Source organism: Rousettus aegyptiacus, unplaced genomic scaffold (assembly GCF_014176215.1).
Source record: "Rousettus aegyptiacus isolate mRouAeg1 unplaced genomic scaffold, mRouAeg1.p scaffold_m13_p_17, whole genome shotgun sequence".
In the NCBI taxonomy this organism is placed as follows: Eukaryota; Metazoa; Chordata; class Mammalia; order Chiroptera; family Pteropodidae; genus Rousettus; species Rousettus aegyptiacus.
Genome location: NW_023416292.1, coordinates 24,795,638 through 24,813,701, shown reverse-complemented (window position 1 = coordinate 24,813,701; position 18,064 = coordinate 24,795,638). Strand labels below are relative to the sequence as shown.

Genomic DNA, 18,064 nt, shown 5'->3' with positions numbered 1-18,064 from the left:
ACTCACTAGTACTATGGGGAGGAAAGGGGGAGCTGGTGGGGGAAGAAGGGTGAGTCACCCTGATGGGCACCACCCCCATCCCCCTTTCCTGGATCTGCCCGCCTGGCGCCCTCCTTTGCTTTACATCCGCTCCGCCCACCACCTCCCCGCTCCCCGCGCGCCCTTTGCCCACCCACTGTCACCCCTGGGCTCTGCCCTCCATGCCCAAGGCCTGAGGCAGAGGGGGCAAGCTTGCAGCCGGGAGCTCAGAGCAGGCAGGAACCAAGACGCGCGCTTCTGCAAAGCCCCGGACCGGCTGGGGTGCGCGGGGGAGGGTGGGGCCCGATCCGCGGCGGCTGGGCAGTCCTCTGTCCCGCTCGCCACTCCCGCCCCCACCCCCCCACCCCTGTGGGTGTGCGATACGACGGCCCCTTTAAGAGCGGTGGCCCCTCCTCCCATTCCTAGGACCTATTAGAGCCTTTGCCCAGACGCCGGTGACTCAGTGTTCGCGGGAGCGCCGCAGCCAACCCGGATCCCAGATCTGACAGCGCCGGCCCGGGTCCCCACGCCTGCCAGGAGTGAGCCGACAGCCAGCCGGCCGGCGCGCTCCGACCCCGAGCCTTCTCTGTCCTTCGGCCCGAGCCCCGCGCCCTTCCCGCGATCCCTGCCCTGCGGGCAGCGCTGCCACCCTGCCGGCCATGGAGACTCCGTCCCAGCGGCGCGCCACCCGCAGCGGGGCGCAGACCAGCTCCACCCCGCTGTCGCCGACCCGCATCACCCGGCTGCAGGAGAAGGAGGACCTGCAGGAGCTCAACGACCGCTTGGCGGTCTACATCGACCGTGTGCGATCTCTGGAGACAGAGAATGCGGGTCTGCGCCTTCGCATCACCGAGTCGGAGGAGGTGGTCAGCCGCGAGGTGTCCGGCATCAAGGCCGCCTACGAGTCCGAGCTCAGCGATGCCCGCAAGACCCTCGACTCGGTGGCCAAGGAGCGCGCCCGCCTGCAGCTGGAGCTGAGCAAAGTGCGCGAGGAGTTTAAGGAGCTCAAAGCGCGGTGAGTGCGCCCAGGTGGCGGCGTGCCCAGGTGGCGGCTTGTGGGCGGACTGGTCACCCCTGCTCGGGCCCACGGCAGCTGCTAACTTTGCCTTAGTGTCTCGTCCCTGCCCAGAACTGCCCCAGCGGGTGCCGGGTAGTGCCAAGGGAACCCGTCAAGGCAGAGCAGCAGGGTCCCTAGGAGAGGGTGGGGTACGCAAGGAAGGGGGGGGCGGGAAGGAGGGGGCTCAGGGCCGAGTCGGCAGTGGGCAGGCCCACGTTCAGCCAGGGTATGGTTCGCCAGCCATCCGGAGCCCCGGGGAGGGCTTGAACCAAGTAGAACTGGCCCTGCCAGGCCTGCGGACTCTGGGCGCCCCTGGTCGCGGCCGACTGGGCGAAAGGGCCCTGTCAGAACTTTCTTGGCAGGCTTGGCGCCGTGCCAGTTTTGCCGGGCCTGGCTCTGAACACGTGATGTCCACCAAGACAGAGCCCCCAGGCTGGCAGGTGTCCAGTGGTGCTGTGGAGGGGTCACCAAGGCAGAGTGACCCCTGTCTCCCCTACGGGGGCATGGAGGTGTCCCCTTGGCCCGACCCTTTCCAAGGTTCCTTTTAAGAGCTGAGACTCTCTCCTGACTCCCCGCGGGCCTAGGACCCTCCCTGGGCCCCGACAGGCCGACCCGGCTGCTCCAGGAGACCGGCCGGCTCCGGGCTCCCCCTCAACTCCCACAGCCCTTGGCCTGCTTGGCCCAGGAATGCGAGGGAGGGAGGGCGGGAGGGCGGAGGGAGACCGCGCGAGGCTCCACCTCGCCAAGCCGCGGCCCGCCCAGGCCTGGCCGGCCCAGCCCCCCGGCGCTCCGCCCGCGTCTTGGAGGGCTCGGGGCTCTGTCCCTCTCTGCCCACCTCCCTGGGCTGAACGCTTTCGCTCTCTCAGGCGAGCCGCGCAGACTTTGCTCTGGCCCGTGCTCTCAGCCTCTGACTTTTCGATCTTCGCTTTAATATGCTGCTGGAATACAGCGACATTTTTGAAATCCAGCCGTTGGGAGCTACAGGCCACGCCCACCTCACCCATCCCTGCTCCACCCTGCCCCACCCTGCCTGGCTCCACCCTCTTTTCTAAAAAGGCCTCTGGAGCCTGGAAGTTTGGGCCCTCCTCCAGCCCCCCAAGAATTGGGTCTACCCCTGTCTACGGCCCTCGTCTCCTTGGAGACCCAGGCCAGAGGGCTCCGTGGTGCCCGGTGGTCCCTGGGCGTGGCGCGGCTGTGGTTTGACGACCCGGGGTCTCGCCCTTTGCGTCTCCTCCAGACCTCCTCTTAGAGGCATCTGGGCAGTCTCTGCTCTTCACACCCCTCGGCAGGCCCCAGCCCAGGCGTGGTGGCTGTGCCCGTCATGGTCACCCCCAGGCGAGGAGTAGGGGAACCTGCGTGGGGACCCAGCCGGCTGACTTTCACTTCAGCTGAAAGGGGTGGCCCCTGTCTCTTTCATTAGTGACAGGGACAATTCAGTTAGCAGGACAGACAGGAGGCAAGCCAGGGGAATCGCCGAGAGTGGCTGTGTTCTCAGCCCACCCGCCGGGCCCCCGGAGCCCCATCGCAGGTCCCCGTGAGGGGCATTCTCGGTGGCGAGTGGAGACTGGCCTCGTGTGAAGCCAGCCGCGTGGGCGGGTCTCTGCCTCTCCGTGCAGCTGTCTGGGCCTGGGACGCGCACAGGGGTGTGCCCTGTGGGGCAGGGGAGGGGGTGGTGTGTGTGCCCGTTATATTTAGCCACTTGCCTGTCTTCTCCCCCGCTGATCCTGGCTGGGGGGGCTGGGCTTCCGGAAAGGGGGGGTGGGTCCGTACACCTGGATCCCGGGCTGACGAGTGGCAGGGTGGAGACAGAGAGGGCTCGGGCTGGGGCGACAGTCCCCTCGTGTGTCCCCAGTGGGAGGAGCCAGGGTTTGTCGCTCTCTTTCGCTGCTGCTGGGCGCGGAGAGGCAGAGGCAAGTGGGGTGAAGACTCTGGGAGAGGAGGACGGTGGTGCCCCGGCTTCTCCCACGAAGGCCTGGGCAGAAGTGTCTGGCTTAATGTTTAATTAGAGCTCAGAGTTCAGGGCCAGGCTTTGGGCCGAGATGCACAGCTGTCCGCGGGATCCAGGCCCAGCCGGGGCACCTCGACCACACCCAAGGGTTTGGGGCGCCCTCTTGTTAGCTGGGTTACAGGTTCCAAACACTACCCCCCCCCCCAGCCACAAACACACCTTCACACATTCTTCCTGTTCTGGGGCCTCGGTGCAGCGAGAGGCTGCACATCGAACGTGCCAGGGAAAGCCTGCCTGGGGTCCGGGTTGGACCTGGGCCCCGCCCCGGGCAGGACAGCTGGGCGCATGACTCAGACTCTGCCCCCCTCCCTCCCACCCCGGTGGCTTTACAAGAGACAGTGGGACACAGGGTGGAGACAGCAGATGTCTTAAAAAGAGGGGTGGGGGCCTGAACACCTGGCTCTCCACGCCACCCCTGCCTCCCGCTGTCCGCAGTACAGTGGGCTGCTCCTCCGCCGCCTTCCTGAGGGCCTGGCGGCCGGGAGCCGGGCTCCGACAGGCTTGGTGCACGAGCGGCCTTCCGGCTGGGGCTGGAGTTGTGGGCTTGGGCTGCGGGTGGCACCAGGGCCTGTGCCCGGCCAGAAGGAACTGGTGGGGGAAGCTGAGTCAGAAGTGGGGATATCCCGGGCCCACAAAGCAGAAGCGCCTCTTCCCTCCGGACGAGGCCCGGTGCTCGACGACTTCCTGGATTGCCTGCCCGGAACGCAGCCCCAGTGGGGACAGGCGGGCCCAGGTGCATCCAGGCTCCCATCAGGATAAGGACAGCAAAGGCCCGAGAGGTGTAGAGGCTTGTTCCGTGTCACACAGCAAGGGGGTGACGGGTCAGGACTTGAGCACAGGCTCAGACCTGACTTTGAGTCAAGTGCTCAAACCACTAAACTAAACCTTAGCTTACACGCTTAGCGTCAGGGACAGGTTGGAGGGTCGGGGTGATCAGGGCTCACTCTGCAGTCTGGAGGTTCTGGTCTGCGACCAGTGCTCTGCTGTCCTGCCAGGGCCTGTTTGCACTCGAAGGGCAGCCTCCACCCGGACCTGGACCTGGGAGACCTAGGGCCCCGCCAGGCCACCGAGCAGCGCACAGAGCTCTGGGAAGCTGGCGATTCCCGCCACGGGATTCGTCTGCCTGGAGCTGGAGGAGGCGATGCCCTTTGGAGGGAGGCCTTGGAGGCAACCTGGGCCCCAGTCGTCACCTGAAAGGAGCCTCCTTCGGTTATGGGGGTGTTAAGCGCTGTCCCCCACCCCCAGCCCACATTCTGATTCAAAGGCGCAGCTAAACCTTGGGGCTGAGCAGCGCTCAGGGAGCCAAGAGAAGCTGGAGCCGGCCCTTCCCACTAGGCCCGGCTGCCTTGCCACGATCGATGCCCCGGGTGGTACTGCCCCTGGCCTCCAGCAGTCTGAGACCCCTCCCGAGTGGGACGTGCCCGCAGTCCCACTCTCAGTCCCACCCCCAGCGATCCGGTAGCTCAGTAGCTCGGTAGCTCCGTGTCAGGGCTGGGGCCAGGGACAGCTGGGGAGACAGCTGGGAGGAGACACCCTCACCTGCCAAGTGTGCGTCTGCTCTGCTCCCCGCCCCCTCCCCAGCCCCTGCCGCCTCAAGCGGCGAACACAGTCAGACCGGGTCTGGCTCGGAGGCCCAGGGGCCGGGGCAGTTCCCCCAGCTGCTCCCTGCTCGGGCCCCAGTACTGATGGGGACGCAGGCTGAGCTCTGGCGTCCTTCAGTCTCCCCGAGAGAGGTTCTTGGGGGAGGCTGCAGGGTCCCTTCCCTTAGCAAGAGGCCTGGTGACAGGTGGCATGAGGGAGTGGAAACAGCCCTGGGCCTTGGTGTCCTTAGTTCTAGGCTTGGCCCTCCCGCTAAACTGCTGTGTGACCTTGAGCAAGGCACTTCCCTCTCTGGATTTCCTCAGCAAGAAAGAGGCTAGAGCAGAAGGTCTCTGGAGATGCCTCGGGTTTCCCAGCACAGTGGCGTACGCGGCAAGAGCACAGTCCTCTAAAATACCAAGCCGTAAATATCAAAACCAAGTATGATGGATGCGAACGTAATTAATAGCCAGTGCTGTTCTCAATAGAATTATTTCCCACAAGCTGTGGAATGAGGTCCTGACACCCTCCGTCCTTGTCAAAGAAAGAGTGTGAGACACGGTTAGCTATCGCTCTGGGCTGCGCTTTGTCTTTACTCCTGGAAGGAAAGTACACTTTGCTTTCTGCGCCTCTCTTTGGGGCCCTGGAAGGGTTGTGTCAGGAGAGGGAGCATCCCAGTGACCTGTGCTGGGGACAGGAGGGAGGCCCTGTGAAAGGCGGGACGGCCACTTAGAGCTGGCCGGGATGAGGCAGCACGTGCCCAGAGCCTCACGGAGGGACCGCGTGACCTTGAGCTGCCCACCGTCCACCCCCGCCGCACCCCTTCTGTCTCCCCAACCCCGAGGCTGGGCTATGAGGAGCCCTTGGCCCTTGAGAGTCCCTCAAGGAAGGGGACAGAGTTTGGGAAGGAGGCGGAGCTGCAGGGGTCCCCCTCTCTTTGTGGGAGAGAAAGCCCGGATCCCCCCTGTGGAAGCCGGGCGGAGTACTGGCTGGGGTCTCAGGCCCAGCAAAGGAGCTGAGTCATGGTAGAGCCGTGCAGACAGGACGCGGGACCCTGGGCTTGTCCGGTCAGAGAAAGTGCCGAGAGGTGGCCTTTCCTTGAGAACGGGGTTGGCGTTCTTGCTAGAGAGATGAGAGTCTGAATCAGACGGGAGACATATGGACGGGGCTCGGACGCAGGAGTCCCTTCTGGGCTGGCTCAGGGGACCTGACGCCTTGGTTTCGAGGGGCCTGGTTCTGGGCCAGAGGGAGGAGGCGGTTGGGGCCGCCGAGGGTCCCCCGGCCCAGCACTGCCACCGGCACCCTCTGCCGGCCGAGAGGAGAGCTGCACGGCCTAGGCCCAGGCTGAGCTGGAATGCGGAGCGACCGGAGCTCCCAGGTCGTCCCCCACTGCCGTTCTGAATCTTGGGGTGTGGCTTCCACCCCCTCCCGCCATTGCCAGGGTTGATACCCATGAGCCGCCAGGTGGGGGGCTACCACGTCCTCAGAAGGCGCTGCTGAGCCTCCTCGTGGGGATCCTTCCCCGTGGCCAGTGGCTTCCCTCCCTCCCCCCGCCCACCCCCAGAATGGCCTGGCTGCCCCAAGGCCACCCCTATCTCCTCCATGCCCCCACTTCTTCTGGCCTGTCCCTAGGCCTTACCCCGGCATTTTCGTGACGACAACACTGGAATGATTTCTGGAGAAAGGCCAGGGGGAAGGACAGTAGAGCTTGGCAGGGCCCTTGAGGGACGGTTGGACAGGAAGCCGCCGCCTGTTACCCAGGACCCCAGGACCCCGGCCGTGGCCGCAGGCTTCCCCTGCCTCTGTACAGTGCCACGCCGATGCACCCAGCAGCTGTGACTCAGGCCGGGCCCCCTGCCAGGCCCCTGTCCGAACATGTCAACAGGCATCCCGCCCCCCGCTCGGCACCAGGGCTCCCCCCCCCCCTTGGAATCAAGACCCGCCTTTGTCTGCGGGGAGGACAGCTGGGAGCCTGGCGGCTCGGGAAGGGGACCGGCTGGCCTCGGTCCCTGAGCATGTGTGGCGGGGTCACACCCAGGAGACGCTGTGGGCACCTGGGCCCGTGTGGGGGGGTCGGGAGCGGAGTACACTGGGGGGCTACCATCTGCATTCTGGGGGTGCAACATCCCAAATTCACAGGGTGGGGCTCGGCGAAGGCTCGGGGGGCATCTACGTCCCCGAACACCTGCCCCCTCACTCACTCGAGTGCCAGGCATCCAGCCTTCCCACGCCCGCCCTCACCCGAAAGCGAGGGCAGACCCAGGATGACCACGGACCACGCCGTGGGGGCTGGGACTCGGGGGCATCACACCACCCGCTTCACACACCGTCGCGAGGTGGAAGGGGTTTCGCGAGGCCACTCTCTGCCCCCCCCCCCCCCGCGTGCATCATGCCGTTGTCTGTGCTCCGTCCAGCCTGCTCTGAGTGTCCGCTCGCCTGGCTCAGGCCTCAGTCTCCCTGTCCGCGAGGAGCAGGAGCTGGTCCAGGAGGAGGGCCCCTGGGAACCTCGAGCATACGAACCTCATAGTGTTAGGGCATGTGGGGACATGCAGGAAAACCCCAGAGAGACCTCGTAAGTGGAGAGAGAATAGGCCAGCAGGTAAACGGCAGGTGGACGCCTTTGGGAAGAGGAGTGGGGTGCGGCCCGGGCGGGGCTCCAGGGCAGGGCTGAGGTGGCCTCCAGGAGGTGGGGCTGGGTTTGGAGAGACTGGGGGGGTGCCGTATGGCAGTGGGAGGACTTGCTGGGACAAAGGGAGGATGGAGAGGGCTGCGCCTAAGCCAGGAGGGCAGAGGCCCCGCCATCCAGCGAGCCCTGCCCTGCCCGACCAGAGGGGGCGCCCTTTCCCGTGAGGCAGCTGTGCCCAGGGGCTCAGCGGCCTCTGCCCCCTGCGCTGCCCCCTAGGGCCTCCCGCAGGTGCAGCCATGGGGAACTCCGTGGGCCGGTGAGGCTGGGGGAGCCGAGGGGTGTCCCCTGCGAGGACCGGGGCGGGTCTGAGGGAACCCCCTTGGCCGTCTTCCCCTCCCACTTCTTATTTTAGCCCGTGTGTCTGCTCCTCTTGTCTCTTCCTCAGCCGGGGAAGGAAATGGGGGCCGCCTCTCCAGGCCTAGCAGCTCGCTCCTGGCATCCGGGCCCAACGGGCCTGCGGCTTCCATATCTGGCATGAGCCGGGCTGAGGAGGGTGACTCAGCGGGCGGGTCAGCGCCTGGCCCCGCGCCCACCCAGCCCCTCTGCGGTGCTGGGCGCCTTCCTTCCCCAGAGCAGCCCCCAGAGCCTGGCGTGCAGAGGCCTGCAGCTGGGCTTCCCCGCCAGCGGCCGCCACGCAGGCCCCGCCCCCAGTCCCCGCGCGCGTGCGTCCTTCGCTGCCCTGCCCCCCACGCCCCCACCCCGCCACCCCCCCACCCCGCCTCGGAGCGCAGATCTGCCAGCCGTGGGAAGAGTCAGCAACAGGATGCCCAGCCCTTCTTGCCTACGAGGCCGCTGGGATGTGGCCAGCCCAGAGCTTAGGGAACCTGGATGCGAAGAAGAGCCAAGCGCCCCCCCTCCCGGGCATGGCGCGAAGCAGGACACGGGCAGAGCCAGGTCCCCTGTGGGCACTAAAGGACTTCCCGACCCCTGCCCGGGCATTGTCTGCCTGAGGATGAGTCACCTGCAGAGCCCCTGTTCCCACCCTTCCCTGTCGCCCTTGCCTGCCGCGCCCTGTGCCCCTGCCAAGCCAGTGTCCGCGGTCGGCACGTGCCCGCGCGCCCGCTGCCAGCTCCCAGTGCCCTCGGCACAGGCAGCGCCCCGCTGCGGGCGGCGCCCCTGGCCAGTGTCTGTCCCAGGTCCCATCTAGGGTGGCTGGGCCTGGGGACGGGCTGGGGGAGCCGCCTCGGGGGGTGCGTGTGGCTCCCTGGCCACAGCCCTAGAGTCTGAGTCATGAGCCGCCAGTGGCTCCTGCCCCACAGTTGGGGGAGCCCCCGCCTGGCCGAGGAAGCCGCGGAGGCTCATCCCAGGCCCCACTTCCCTCCCTGCTCTCGGTTCCCTCATGGGCAGGGCGGCCCGGCCCTGCCAGGCATCCCGTCCAGGAGGGAAGGGGAAGTGGCCACCACCTCTCTGGAGGCCGGGACAGCGTGACAGGTGTGGGGCCGCACAGCGCTCCGCCGGGTTTCCTCAGCCTCACAGCAGGGGCCCCCGGGCCGCCACGTAGGGCAGCTGTGTAGACCGAGTTAACAGCGTGCCGTCGGGAGCAGCACCTGGTCCCTAGTCGGCTCCAGCATCGTGTTGTTATTCTTACCGCCACCCCGCTTGGGGGGGGGGGCAGCAGGAAATGAGGAGAGTAGACTGAAGGGCGAGTTTCTGTAGTGCTTCAGCTGGGCGCTCCCTGCCGGCAGGGACGGTGCACCTGTCTCCTGGGTGGTCGGCGTCTGCTGGGCGCTCCCGGGACCAGGAGAGATGCCCTTGAGCTGCCTCCCGAAGCCATCGTGCCCTCCGGCCTCTCTCGGGGCGGGCCGGCTGCTCGGGCCCTTGCTCCCGCTGGCGCTCGGCTCTCTCTGGAGTAGTGGCTTTGGAAGCAGCGAGGTGGCAGGGGGGCCCTGATCAGCAGCCAGAAGGGACTGACCCAGTCCCTGCCGCGGTCAACGCCGGCCCCTCTGTGCCTCAGTTTCCTTCTCTGTCGAAGGAGGAGCTCGAGCTGGACCCACTCTAAGCTCCCCCTAGCTCTCCAGACTCCGGGAGCCCCCCGCTGGCCGGCTGTGGCCGCTGGCTGGCCAGGGTGCAGGCCGCTCCTGGGAGGCCTTGCCAGCCTCGGCGGCGACCCGGGTCCTGCATCCCCCCCCACCACCTCCGTCAGCGGTTTCCCTCCTTTTTCCCGCCTCCCCCTGCAGCTGCCTCAGCTTTGGAAAAGTTCTGAAGTCATGGAAAGTTGGGGCTGTGCTCCCAGCCAGGGGCTGGGCCGGATGGCAGCCAAAACCTGAGCTGGGTTTTGACTTTATTTTTAGCTTTTCTGGCTGAGACGGAGTGGGGGAGACATCCTCCGGCTCTGGAAGGGCCTGCTTTCACACAGGCAGACACCGCTGATCAAGCAGCTTGCTCTGAGGTGGCCAGAGGCCCAGACGGGAGCGCGCGTGCAGGCGGGGGGCCCCTCCCCAGGTGTGCACGTCCTTCTGGGCCTGTCTGGACGTCACCGTCCCCTCCCAGTGCAGCCCCGCCGAAGGGGGCTCCCGTCTGAATCTCCGAAGGTGTTTGGAGGACAAGGCCTCGGTCTCGGCCTCTCCCTTCCGCTTCGCAGTGCATTGCGACGTCTCAGAGCTTAGCGCCTTTGAGCCGGGAGAAGAATGTTGGCAGGGCCACGCTCCTCCTCTCCAGGGCAGGATTTTTTCCCTGCCCACGTCTGGTTTTCTTTTCCTCCATCTGCCGTGGCAGGCTCTTCCTGAGAGACCGATGTGTTGCAGATGGTGGCCGGGACAGGCCCCGTGGCGTGCCCGCAGCCCCTGGTTCCTCTCCCCAGACACTGTCACGGACCGTGACATCTGGAGGGTTCTCGGGTTCCCCAGAGGTTTTAAAGCAGTGGGACCCCTCTACTTCTCCAGTTTGGTGTCCCGCAAAACTGATCGGGGGGCCTAGAAAAGGGGAGGGCCTGGCGGCGGCTGAGCATTCACTGGGTCCTAGCTAAGCTCCTGGTCTGAGGCGAGGGGAGCCCCAAGCCCTGGGGGGCCGCGTGTGGAGCCGGGGCTGAGGACTCTGGTAGATGGAACAGGCTCTGATGGGGCAGAGGCAGGGCGGCCGGAACCCCTGTGCTCTGCCCAGACAAGGGGGCCCAGACGGGACCTGAGTCAGGGGACGGTCCACACCACACCTCCTGTCCTCCTCAGCTCTGCCTGACCTGTCACCAGGCTTTCCGAACCCCCACAGTCCCCAGACTGTGAAGGGACTAGGAGTGGCGACCGGCACCTTTGGGGCCCCGACTGTTGGGGACGCAAAGACCCCCGCCTGGGAGCCCGGCCGTCTGGGTGCCTGCAGGCAGGGAGGCGTGGCTGAATGCAGCGTGGGTGGAGCCTGGGAGGAGATGGTTAAGGCCTCGTGTGGGCCAACACAAAGGTGGCCCTGTGTCTTCGAAAAGAGCAGGAGCAGAGAGGGAAAGCATTCATCCCCTGGGACGCTCTGCCCTTGGCCCCAGGCACGTTCCTGAGCACTGAGTCATGGGAAGGGTGGGGAAGCAGGAAAGGGGTTTTGGGGACTGTGGGGAAGTGGGAGTCCAGGCCCAGAGGCTGGCGGGAGCCAGGAACCAAAACCCAGGACGCCCTCTCCTGGCGGCTGGAGGAACAGCAGAGCCGGCCGCAGCTGACCTCTGGCAAAGTGACCGGGCTCTCTCTAGGGACACAGACTCCTCCCCTTACGCCCACTCTCCCCTTGCTTCCCTAGCAATACCAAGAAGGAGGGAGACCTGATGGCCGCCCAGGCCCGGCTCAAGGACCTGGAGGCTCTGCTCAACTCCAAGGAGGCCGCGCTGAGCACAGCCCTCAGCGAGAAGCGCACGCTGGAGGGCGAGCTGCATGACCTGCGGGGCCAAGTGGCCAAGGTGACCCCGCCGCTCCCCCTCCCCACAGACGCACACTCCCTCTCTGCCCCGGAGGCGCCCAGGGGGTGCCTGGCCCGGCCTGTGCCCCGGCCCCGCAGCCTGTCCTGGCATCGTGGCTCCTGACGGCCACACTTCCTCCCCTTTGCCACCGAGCACACATGTCTGGCACAGTGACGCTAATGTAATCCGCAGGCCGTGTCCCCCTGACTCTGCAGGGGCTGGCGCCTGGCCCTGGTCCCCTCCTGGCTGGCCCTCCTACAGAGAGCTGTCCCCCTCCGGGGGACAGGAGAGGAGCGTGCGCCGTCCGCGGAGCCCCCGGGCGGGAGCTGGTGCTCAGCCGCACACGGACGCGTGTTTTCAGTGCGCGGCACGTGTTTATTTGGTGGTCTTTACTTTCAAAACACCTCGCTGTCTACTCCATTCTCTAATTTCTCACGTCACGGGCTAGGAACGGAATCAAGGAAGCCGGCTCGTTCCCAGTTTCCCGGCCTCGTCTGCTTAGCGCAGGGCCAGGGCTCATCCACTGCCCAGTTTCCGTCCTGGGCTCTGTCCCCTCCCTCCCAGCCCCGCCGCCACAGCCGGGAGGTGCCCGCGGGCTGACCGCAGAGCCCAGCCGGGCGGGTTCTCCCCCGGTCTCCCGCCTCCGGCTCCACCCCGCCCCCTGGCCCTTCCCCAGCCAGCCTGTCTGTGCCTTCTAGGGTGAAATCTAAGAAGGAGGCCCCCTGCTCACACTCCAGAGGCTCTTTTCATGGCAGCTCAGAGCGCATCTCCTCTTGGCCAAGCCCCTGCCCAGCACCCCGACCCCCGCCCTGCAGGTCTCAGCCTCTTGGAGGCCCCCCCAAACCCCGTCTACCACCCTGGCACGTTGCTTCCCTCTCTGGTGTTCCCTCCAAACCAGGGACGTGTGTCCTTCATAGCAATGGCTGGATTGTGGCAGAGGGGAGGGGAGGTCTCTTTTTTGAGCATCGTACCTACCCGTACCTACCCAGAGTAGCTACTGTGAGCGAGGAGGTACCGCTGCCTCCGTGGCGCCCGAGGCTCTCTCCCTGGACCTGTCCCACACATACGAGGGGACGCGCCGGGTGCAGCCCACTCCCCACTCCTCAGCCCCCTCCCAGCTCACACGTTCTCTGCCGCTTTCTCTCAGCTCGAGGCAGCCCTGGGGGAGGCCAAGAAGCAGCTTCAGGACGAGATGCTGCGGCGGGTCGATGCCGAGAACAGGCTGCAGACTCTGAAGGAGGAGCTGGACTTCCAGAAGAACATCTACAGCGAGGTAGGCACTGCGGGCCGGGCCGGGGACACGCGGCCACCGGCACCGGACGTGGACCGCGGGGTCTGAGCTCAGCTGCCTGACTCCCTGCGGGAGGGAGGCGGGGCGCGGGGCGACCAGCGCCCATCTCCCAGGTTGAAGTGCTGCCGACAGCGGCTCCTGGGGTTGGGACCGGCGGGGAGCCCGGCTGCTGGGTCGCCGCCTCTGAGGACCGAGCTCTCATTGGGTTTGTGTGACGCTTCCAGGAGCTGCGTGAGACCAAGCGCCGCCACGAGACGCGGCTGGTGGAGATCGACAACGGCAAGCAGCGGGAGTTCGAGAGCCGGCTGGCCGACGCCCTGCAGGAGCTGCGGGCCCAGCACGAGGACCAGGTGGAGCAGTACAAGAAGGAGCTGGAGAAGACCTACTCCGCCAAGGTGCGGCCCACCCGCAGCGGGCCGGTGGGGGGCCGGGGGTGCCCGGGCCGGGGCGAGGCGGGCCCCTGCCTCCTCCCGGGCCCTGCAGCCCTAACCCTGTGCGCCGCCCTCCACCCCAGCTGGACAACGCCAGGCAGTCGGCCGAGAGGAACAGCAACCTGGTGGGCGCGGCCCACGAGGAGCTGCAGCAGTCCCGCATCCGCATAGACAGCCTGTCCGCGCAGCTCAGCCAGCTGCAGAAGCAGGTGCGGCCCCGCCCCCTCCGCGGGCGGCCGGGCGGGTGGAGTTGAGGGACCGCAGACAAAGGGCCTGGGACCCGGAGGCACGAGGCTAATGCTGCTCCAGGACCATCCCTAGCCGCCCGCCCAGAGCCTCGGTTTCCCACGTGCAAATGGAGGTCATCGCGACCCTCCCGACTCAGTAGATCCGCCGGGAGCCCCGGTGTGAGGCGTTACAAGTGACCACATGACTCTAGCTGGCCAGCCTCTCCTGAGGCAGAAATAGGTTCCGGCCCCAGAGCAGGGGTTCCAGACAGACCCTGGGAGGGGCCAACGGGTGGCCAGCCCAGGCCAATCAGAGGCAGTGACAGGCCTTGAGGGCAGCCTGGGGAGGGTGGCCGGGCGTCCTCTCGGGGCCCTGGGGTGCTCACGAGCCCCGCCTCCCTCACCCAGCTGGCAGCCAAGGAGGCGAAGCTGCGGGACCTGGAGGACTCCCTGGCCCGCGAGCGCGACACCAGCCGGCGCCTGCTGGCGGAGAAGGAGCGGGAGATGGCGGAGATGCGGGCGCGCATGCAGCAGCAGCTGGACGAGTACCAGGAGCTGCTGGACATCAAGCTGGCACTGGACATGGAGATCCACGCCTACCGCAAGCTGCTGGAGGGCGAGGAGGAGAGGTGGGTTGGGGAGGCGGCTGGGCGCTCGCAGGCCGTTGACGTGGCCCCCAACTGGACCCGGCCCCCAACCTCGTCTCTGTCCCCAGGCTCCGCCTGTCCCCCAGCCCCACCTCGCAGCGCAGCCGCGGCCGAGCCTCCTCCCACTCGTCCCAGACGCAGGGTGGGGGCAGCGCCACCAAGAAGCGGAAGCTGGAGGCCGCCGAGAGCCGCAGCAGCTTCTCGCAGCACGCGCGCACCAGCGGGCGCGTGGCCGTGGAGGAGGTGGACGAGGACGGCAAGTTCGTGCGGCTGCGCAACAAGTCCAGCGAGGTAGGCGCGGGCGGGGGCCGCGGAGGGGGCGCGGGCCGGGCGCGCAGCGCAAGTGATTTCGGCTCCGGGAGCAACAGTCTCCCCATCTGTGAAATGCGCGCCAACGGGAGCCCCGAACTCTGACCAGGGGAGGTGACAGTGGTCGGGGTGTCGCACAGAACTGCCCACGAGTGGCTGCTGTTACCCTTGGGGGCATCAGTGCTGGGGAGGGGGTACCTGCCTGGGTCCCTGAGCCAGGTGAACCCCGCCTGTGGACGGGCGTACCCGACCTTCCCCGTCCTCCCCTCCTGGCAGGACCAGACCATGGGCAACTGGCAGATCAAGCGCCAGAACGGAGATGACCCCCTGCTGACCTACCGCTTCCCGCCGAAGTTCACCCTGAAGGCCGGGCAGGTGGTGACGGTGAGTGCCGGGGTCTGGACTCTGGGCGGGCGCCGGTCAGCTCGAGGACCGGTGGCTGGAGTGAGCACCCTTCTCTGATCCTCCCTCCGCAGATCTGGGCTGCAGGAGCTGGGGCCACCCACAGCCCCCCGACCGACCTGGTGTGGAAGGCTCAGAACACCTGGGGCTGTGGCAACAGCCTCCGCACGGCCCTCATCAACTCCACCGGGGAGGTGAGCATGCGCAGGCTGGCCTCTGCGGGGCAGGGGTCCCCACGGCCACGCCAGAGCCAGCCGCCTGCACCCCTTTCTCCCGGCCCTGGGGCAGTCCCAGCCCCTAACTCCGGCCAGAAGGCCAGCTGAAGCTTGCTCCCCAGCAGCCCGAGGGGCCGGACGTAGACAAAGGGGTCTTAAGGGGGGAGCACGCTCCTGCCCTCACAGTCGGGTGGTGTCCCTCTGGGCTGGAAACTGATTCCTGCCATCACCGCAAGGGCCAGGCCAGCAGCCGACCGGGCGAGGGGCAGGCTGCCCGCCTCTCTCCCCGCCCTGCCCCTAACCCTTGGGCCCGGCTGTGTCCCCGGCAGGAGGTGGCCATGCGCAAGCTGGTGCGCTCGGTGACTGTGGTCGAGGATGACGAGGACGAGGATGGAGATGACATGATCCATCACCACCACGTGAGTGGCAGCCGCCGCTGAGGCCACGCCCACACCCACACCCACACCGGGCGCCAGCCAGGCCCGGCCGCCTCTCCCAGCCTCCCCACGCAAAAACTTGTCATTAAAGAGTGTTTTGGAACTTGACTTGCTGCCCTGGCTCTTCTTCTCTCTCCTCCCCATACCTTGAACAGGGACCCCAGGTGGCTGGGCGCCCTACTCTGGTAAGGAAGGGAGCGGGAACTCTCGGTGCCATGGAGTCCTCCCGTGGGAGCAGTGGGCCGGGGTCTGGACTCGTCTCCCGGGAAGGGTCCGGGAGGACAGACGTGGGGCACCCCTCCGGCCCTGCCTCTCTCCCCCCACTCTGTTGCATGCGTTTCCTTTCTGGTCCCCCCCTTCCTGCTGCATGCCTGTCCTCTTCCCATCGCTCCGCAGGGCCGGCCTCTCTGGGCCCCGCCCTCCCGTTCCTCTCGCATGCCCGCCGCCCCGCAAGCCTGCTCCTCTCTCCTCTCCCTCTTGAGCTGGGGAGCCAGGACAGCCTCACAGCCCGCCCCGTGCCTGGGTCTTCCTGACCCTGCTGCCCACCGTGCCAGCCCAGCCTCCCAGGCCCTGTCGCCCCTCTGCATGGCCCCGCCATCCTGCCCGGTGGCCCCAGCCCGCAGGAGCCCGCAGTGGGGTGCTCCGCCCGAGCAGGCAGTCCCGGACTCGCCGTCCCGCCTGAGCCTTGTCTCCCTCCCCAGGGCTCCCACTGCAGCGGCTCGGGCGACCCCGCTGAGTACAATCTGCGCTCCCGCACCGTGCTGTGCGGGACCTGCGGGCAGCCTGCCGAAAAGGCGTCCGCCGGCGGCGGCGCGGGAGCCCAGGTGGGCGGATCCGTCTCCTCTGGCTCCTCCGCGTCCAGCGTCACAGTCACTCGCAGCTACCGCAGTGTGGGGGGCAGTGGGGGTGGCAGCTTCGGGGACAACCTGGTCACCCGCTCCTACCTCCTGGGCAACTCCAGAGCCCGAACCCAGGTGAGTTGTCCCTTTGCCTCCAGACCCTACTGGCAGAGGACCCTGGTCCTCGGGGGTTAGGACGGGGTGGCCCTGTGCGGGGCAGAGCCTTCTCCTCCGCAGCCCGGGGGAGTAGGAGCCTCCCCCTGCCGCCCCAGATTCGAGGCAGTCCACTCCTGCCCCGCCGCTCCTGTCTGAGCCCCAGACTGGAGGGCGCGCGCAGGGCTGCCGCCGGGGGAAGGGGGCCGGTCCCGGCCGGGCGCTGCTGCTCACGCCGCTCCCCTTCTCTCCTCCCGTAGAGCCCCCAGAACTGCAGCATCATGTAATCCGGGACCTGCCGGGCAGGGGTGGGCTGGAGGCCTCCTGCTTCCTCCTCGGACGCGCCCACCGCCTCCCTGCACCTCGTGGGAGGGGCTTCAAGCCAAAGAAAATACCCCTTTGGTTGTTTCTTCTATGTTTTTTTTTTTTTTTTATTCTAAGAGAAGTTATTTTCTACAGTGATTTTATACTGAAGGAAAAACACAAGCGAAAAAAAAAATAGCATCTATCTCCATTTGCCTTCCACTGTCCCTGCTTTCAGGAAACTCCGCATCTGCCTTAAACCAAAGATGGCTCCCTCCAGGAGCCCGGGGCAGGGGGGCCTTCACAGAGCCGAGGCTCTGCTTTTCTGCCCCGCCCGCTGCCCCCACCCCGAATTCCACAAACATGGTGCCTGAGGCAGGTGTGCAGCCTTCCTGGCCAGCCTCCAAGGGAGGAGGGGCGCGCTGGGCCCCTGGGCTGGCCGCCATCAGCCCAGCACGCCTGGCCACCTGGCCGCGGCTCCTCTGCCCGCCCGCCCCACCCCATCCCTGCCCCTAACCCCGGGGTGACTTGATTTCCCCCGGGTACCAGCTGTGCTTGCTTTTTCTATACTTTATGTAGACAAGAGATGGGAAGGAGATGGGGTTTGACAGGAGGGGGAAGAAATGTTGGTTTGCGCCAGCTTCCGCCCGGCTTCAGAGCCCGGGTGCGGCTGCCCAGTCACTGGAGGCGAGGGCAAGTGCGTGCAGGGGGCGAGGGAGAGGGAGGCGCACTAAGAGGGTGGGAGCCTGCAGGGCCCGCCCCACGGGAGGACGACGAGAGGGGGCGGAGGGCGTGTGGCAGTGGTTTCTGGCAAACACTAAGGACCCCCTTGCTACCCACTTCCCATCTGCACCCCTCTCTCCTCCGCAGATCAATACACTAGTTGTTTTTATCCCTGGCTGCTTGGTGTCTTTGTCAGTGGGCGTCACCGTCTGTTCTGAGGGACAGACACGCAGACGTGCGGTCTCTGCTGCTCGGCCCCGCCCCTGCTCTGGGGTGGGCGGGACGAGCCCGCGGTACCCAGGCGGTGGCCGGCGGGCAGAGGCGGCGACGGCAGCAACGCCCCCACGCGGGCGCTCGCCGTGGGAGTCCCTCGGAGGTGGACTCTGCTGCCTGGGTCCTTCGTCCCGCGGTCGCCGTGGCCCCTGAGCTCGGCGTGAGCCGAGCGCACGTCGTGGACCCAGGCCGAGCGGGTGGGAGCTGCTGAGCGCCGTGAGCAGCGGCCCAGACCGGGGCCCTCTGTGCCCCGCTCTGCTCTGCTTGGAGAGGGGCAGTGACCAAGACAGCAACGGCGAACAAGCCCCTGCAGTGGGAGTCAGAAATGCGGCCGGGGACCGGGGTGTGTCAGGTGGGCAGGGACCTGGGGACTGAGGGAAAGGCCGCGCGACGGGAAAAGGCTACGGTAACCGGCCCCTCGGGGGCCCTTTTGGTTCCAGGGCGTCACCGCACGGTCTCATCCCACCCTCGCACTGTCCCCAGAGCTAGTTTTGTCCACTCTGCCCCTGGCAATGGGCCCAGAGTTCACCTGTCCAAGGCCACACAGTTAGGAGGTGGGCAGGATCCCAAGGGCTCCGGCTGCAAACCCTGGCTCC

The 18,064-nt window shown here is 67.0% G+C and overlaps 1 protein-coding gene across 2 annotated transcripts; it reads left to right on the top strand.

Annotated features, from left to right (window-relative positions):
• Nucleotides 1-455: 455 nt before the first annotated feature.
• On the top strand, nt 456-17,364 carry LMNA (lamin A/C). 2 transcript variants are annotated; one of them, XM_016166247.2, is made up of 13 exons: nt 456-1,033; nt 11,062-11,218; nt 12,366-12,491; nt 12,734-12,904; nt 13,024-13,149; nt 13,576-13,796; nt 13,883-14,105; nt 14,400-14,507; nt 14,600-14,719; nt 15,070-15,159; nt 15,333-15,362; nt 15,879-16,151; nt 16,430-17,364. In XM_016166247.2, exons 1-13 carry the CDS (start codon nt 678-680, stop codon nt 16,454-16,456), a joined length of 2,028 nt encoding a protein of 675 aa, XP_016021733.2. In that variant the 5' UTR covers nt 456-677; the 3' UTR covers nt 16,457-17,364. The 2 variants fall into 2 exon arrangements, with proteins under 2 accessions (XP_016021733.2, XP_016021734.2); XM_016166248.2 differs by lacking the exon at nt 15,333-15,362 and having other exon boundaries at nt 459-1,033.
• Nucleotides 17,365-18,064: the final 700 nt, after the last annotated feature.

Excerpts from the sequence above, each read along its gene's own strand:
- LMNA (XM_016166247.2), top strand. The coding sequence starts at position 678 with ATGGAGACTCCGTCCCAGCGGCGCGCCACCCGCAGCGGGGCGCAGACC. Across the intron at positions 13,150-13,575 it reads TCAGCCAGCTGCAGAAGCAG|CTGGCAGCCAAGGAGGCGAA; the intron begins GTGCGGCCCCGC and ends TCCCTCACCCAG. Across the intron at positions 14,106-14,399 it reads TGCGCAACAAGTCCAGCGAG|GACCAGACCATGGGCAACTG; the intron begins GTAGGCGCGGGC and ends CCCTCCTGGCAG.